This window comes from Solanum verrucosum, unplaced genomic scaffold, assembly GCF_900185275.1.
Source record: "Solanum verrucosum unplaced genomic scaffold, falcon-dt-bn FXZP01000131.1, whole genome shotgun sequence".
NCBI classification, from domain to species: Eukaryota; Viridiplantae; Streptophyta; class Magnoliopsida; order Solanales; family Solanaceae; genus Solanum; species Solanum verrucosum.
In genome coordinates, this window is record NW_026020352.1 from 1,265,804 (window position 1) to 1,270,275 (window position 4,472).

The 4,472-nt window shown below is 38.8% G+C and overlaps 1 protein-coding gene across 1 annotated transcript; it reads right to left on the reverse strand.

The window, feature by feature from the left end:
• Positions 1 to 1,236: 1,236 nt before the first annotated feature.
• Positions 1,237 to 3,315, reverse strand: LOC125837567 (uncharacterized). The gene is made up of 3 exons (XM_049516662.1): positions 2,908 to 3,315; positions 1,987 to 2,825; positions 1,237 to 1,849 (listed from the first exon to the last, which is right to left on the reverse strand). The coding sequence occupies exons 1-3, from the start codon at positions 3,313 to 3,315 to the stop codon at positions 1,237 to 1,239; spliced, it is 1,860 nt and encodes a 619-aa protein (XP_049372619.1).
• Positions 3,316 to 4,472: the final 1,157 nt, after the last annotated feature.

Consider the following 4,472-nt stretch of genomic DNA (forward strand, 5'->3'; position numbering starts at 1 on the left):
TACAGATCAAACAAGAACAAAAGAAAAACATAGCTAATGAAACAGAACCACTACAACTAGCTAAAAGATAGACTTAGGTTGTCTCATCTGCTACATCTAGAAAAAAAGAATTTTTAGGGATACAAGTTCATAGTTTCTAATAATGAAGCAAAATTTCCTATTGTTATTACTCTTATGAAACACCTCTTGGATAGCTTGTCTAACTATAACTTCAGGTTGTCTTGGTGTGCCTTTGAAAATATCTTGATTCCTTTCCATCCAACTATGGTATACACTACCAGCCAAGACAACTCTCTATATATCTGCTTTGTGACTCTTTCCTTTCATTAAATTACTTGCCCAGTCTACTCATCCTTCTGTCCCATAGGAGCTCTTGTTATGCCCTGCCACTATAACAACTTAGTCCATACGTTGTGGGAGGAAGTACATTGATAAAGCAAGTGCTCTATAGTATCGTTTGTATCTCCGCACATTGGACAACTCATATAATCAACAATGCCCCATCCAAGAAACCTATCTCTGGTGTATAATCGTCCTAGTATAGCCAAGTACATAATGAATGTCCATTTAGGTGGACCACTGATACTGCAGTTAACCTCCTCCATGAGACTTTTTGATAATTTCCTCTAATCATCACATATAATTTTCTAACAGAGCATTTGGCCTTACTTTCAAGTTTAGCCATGTTCATTCGAGCTTCTTCAATATACTTTCTCTCTTACCGGACTTGTTTCAACACCCATTTACTTGTTTTGGTACATCTCTTGATACGTAATTGTGTCTCCTTCTACTATAATATTCATGTACTAATTATACCCATAAATTCCATTTTACTATCGTTTTATTAATGTATTTTATTCATTTAAAATTTCTATTATATCAATTCATGTGATATTTTTCTTTCCCTTTTTAAACAGAAGTGATTCCATTGGAATATGACAACTGAAGGTTCCATAAAGGATTATTTTATGAAAAAATGTTCAATACAATACAAGGGTATGCTATGTGAAGCAAGATCCTCTGAGGAGAAACAAAAAAATATCCCAAAATCTGTTTGGGAGAGCTGGAAGCCTCACTATGATACTGAGAATTTCAAGGCTAAATTTGCATAATCTTCCAAAAATCGACTAAGTGAGAAATGTGGTGAAAGATCTGCTCCCTCGCGCCATACTGGAGGCTCCCGGACTCACTGAGAGCATGCAAGACAACTGGTACAATTATTTTCATTTTGTCAAGTTACAGTTTTTTCAACGTTATTCCTCTAGTAATAACTTTGATGGATGTGATTTCAATTTTAGGCGACTGTTCTTGGACAGCCACCTCATCCACACGAACTTTTGAAGAAGACACATACCAAAAGAAACGATGAGTTTGTGCAACAGTCGGATGTAATACATCAGGAGGTTGGTGCATAAAGTTTGCATGAAATTGGCATGCTTGACATCTTCGAGCATAATCCAAGTAATCTTTTACCATTGTTGGCCAATAATACCCCATTCTTTTTATATGAAAGTGTAATCTAGGCCCAGATTGATGTGATCCACAAACTCCAGAATGTGCTTCTTGCATAGCTTGAATCGCTTCTTCTTCCCCCAAACAACGCAAGAGGACTCCCTTGAATGATCTTCGATATAGAGTATCTTTGTAGTAAAGAAATCTAGGAGCACGACGACGAATTTCGGTTTTTCTCTTTGGATCTTCTGGAAGTATATTATAACACAAGTAATCAATCAGAGCATGTCTCCAATCAACTATCTCAGCTTGTGAGACAGCTACAAGATGTTCAAATTTGCTTTCTTCATCTACATCCGGTGGTACTATCCATTTTTGGCAGATAGTGATATTTGCGCTTGATCAGGCAGAGTTAAAGTTGAAGCCAAAGCGGTTAAAGCATCAACTTTCTTATTCTCCTTTCTTGGAACATGTTGAAGAGTTACATCTCCGAGCCATCTAATCAATTATTGTGCATAGTCATGATAAAGACACAATTCTGGCTTTTTGACTTCATAGCTACCCAACAATTGATTGATCACTAATTCAGAGTCTCCAAAAACTTGTAATTGCAATTGCTTCATATCAACCGCCATTTCAAGCCCAAGTATTAAGGCTTGATATTCTACAACATTATTGGAGCAACATTGCGTTAAGGTGAAGGAATACGGCAAGATCTCCTCTCGAGAAGTGACAAATATTATCCCAGCGCCAGCTCCTTCGCGATGTGAGGCCCCATCAAAATACATCTTCCAAGGCGGTTGAACTTCAACAACCATTGCATCTTCATCAGGTAATTCATCAGTGAGTTCCCAATCATCAGGTATCGGGTGGTCTGCTAAGAAGTCTGCCAATGCTTGCCCTTTTACAGCCTTTTGAGGAACATACACAATTTCAAATTGCTGAAACTGGAGATACCATCTTGCTAGTCGATCATTGAGGACAGGTTTCGACATCACAAATTTGATGGGGTTGGCTTTAGAAATAAGACGGATGACGTGAGCTTGAAAGTAGTGCTTCATCTTCTGAATTGAGAAGACTAAGGCCAAACATAGCTTTTCGATTGGCGAGTACTTCAACTCATTTGGTGTCATCATCCTACTCAAGTAGTAAAGGGAATTTTCTTTCCCTTTGCCATTCTCTTGGGCTAAGAGTGCTCCCACTGATCTTTCTTGAGCTGATATGTAAAGTATCAATGGCTTTCCAGGAACAAGAGCTGCTAAAACTGGTGGTTTTGTCAAGTAAGACTTGATGCTCTCAAAGGCATTACTACAAGCTTGGTCCCATTCGAAAAGAGTGCCCTTTTTCAAGGCGGCTGAATGGTTGACACTTTCCTGCTAGATTTGAGATGAATCTCCTAAGATATGCTAGCTTCCCTTGCAGACTCTTCAATTCATGAATGTTTCTTGGCTCTACCATCTTCAGAATTGCATCTACTTTTACTTGACCAATTTCTATTCCTCGATGTCGTACAATGAAGCCAAGGAATTTTCCAAAGGTAACTCCAAACGCACATTTCAAAGGATTCATTCTAAGTTGATACCTTCGTAGTAGATCAAACACTATCCTCAAGTCTTGCAAGTGATCACATTTTTTTCTTGATTTCACTACTAAATCATCAACATAACATTCAACATTTTTGTGAAGAATGCTATCAAAGATGTTTTGCATAGCTCTTTGGTATGTTGCTCCTGCGTTCTTCAAACTGAAAGGCATTACTTTGTAGCAATAAATGCCTTTAGGAGTGCGAAATGTGATCAACTCTTCATCCTTTGGCGACATGCAGATCTGATTGTAGCCGGATGAACCATCCATAAAAGACATCGCCTCATACCCGGTAGTGGCATCAATCATAAGCTCAGGGATAGGAAGTGGAAATTCATCTTTGGGACATGCATTATTGAGATCCCTAAAGTCAACACAAACTCAAATATGCCCATTCTTCTTCCTCATGGGGACAATGCTTGAAACCCATGTGGGGTACTTAACTTCACGGATAAAGCTAGCCTCAATAAGCCTGTTAACTTCAGTTTCGATCACGGGAACCAATTCAGGCCTAAAACGCCGTTGAGCTTGCTTGATGGGACGTGCACCGCTTTTCACAGCAAGATGATGGACTGCTACCTTCGGATCTAATCCAGGCATTTCTTTGTAACTCCAGGAAAATACATCTTTATACTCTTTGAGTAAGTCAACGTAGGCCTTTTCTTCATCACTCGCCAGTGAAGCATTCACATAAGTGAGTTTTGGATGTTCATCAGTTCCAAGGTTGATTTCTTTCAATGCATCAATTGTCACCTTTACTCCTTCTTCAAGTTCGGGTGGCGCATCTTTAACATCTTCATCTTCTTGAGGTTCTTTATCGTTGAAAGATATATGGTAACACCATGAAACATTCTCCAACTCTCCATCAATTTTAATTGGAGAAAAAATATGCCTTTCATCTTGTGTAGTAACATGATATGAAGAGCCAACACTTTCTTCATCTTCATCACGTTGCTTGGTGTAGACCACGACATGCGACTTTGCCTTTAGTACTTCTCCACATGAGACCACAATGTTCGTCTGCCACCTCATTCTAGAAGGGATTAGACTTTGAAAGTCTTTAAGAGCATTTTGAGATTTTGGTAAAGCAGATGCTTGAATACTCTTGCTATTTCTCCAAACCTTGTTTTTCTTCCTCAATGGCCCTAACCTTTCAAATACATAAATCCTCTTCGTTGAGCTTCTAAGTCGATCAAAGACAGAAGGCCTTTTGTTAGAATTAGTAGACTCATCTTCCATAGTTATGTAGTTGTTGCTTACCCTTTTTATGGAGATGCGGATAGGTGGAGGTTGTTTGTAGCTCAACCCTTCACGTTGTTGCCTCATAGCAGGTTCTGATGGAAGCTTCCCCAATTTTGATGGTTCGTTTGGATCGAATCCATCTTTTGCTAGCAGCCTGTAAGCATTAGGATTAAAACCTTCTTCTGTACGCTTCA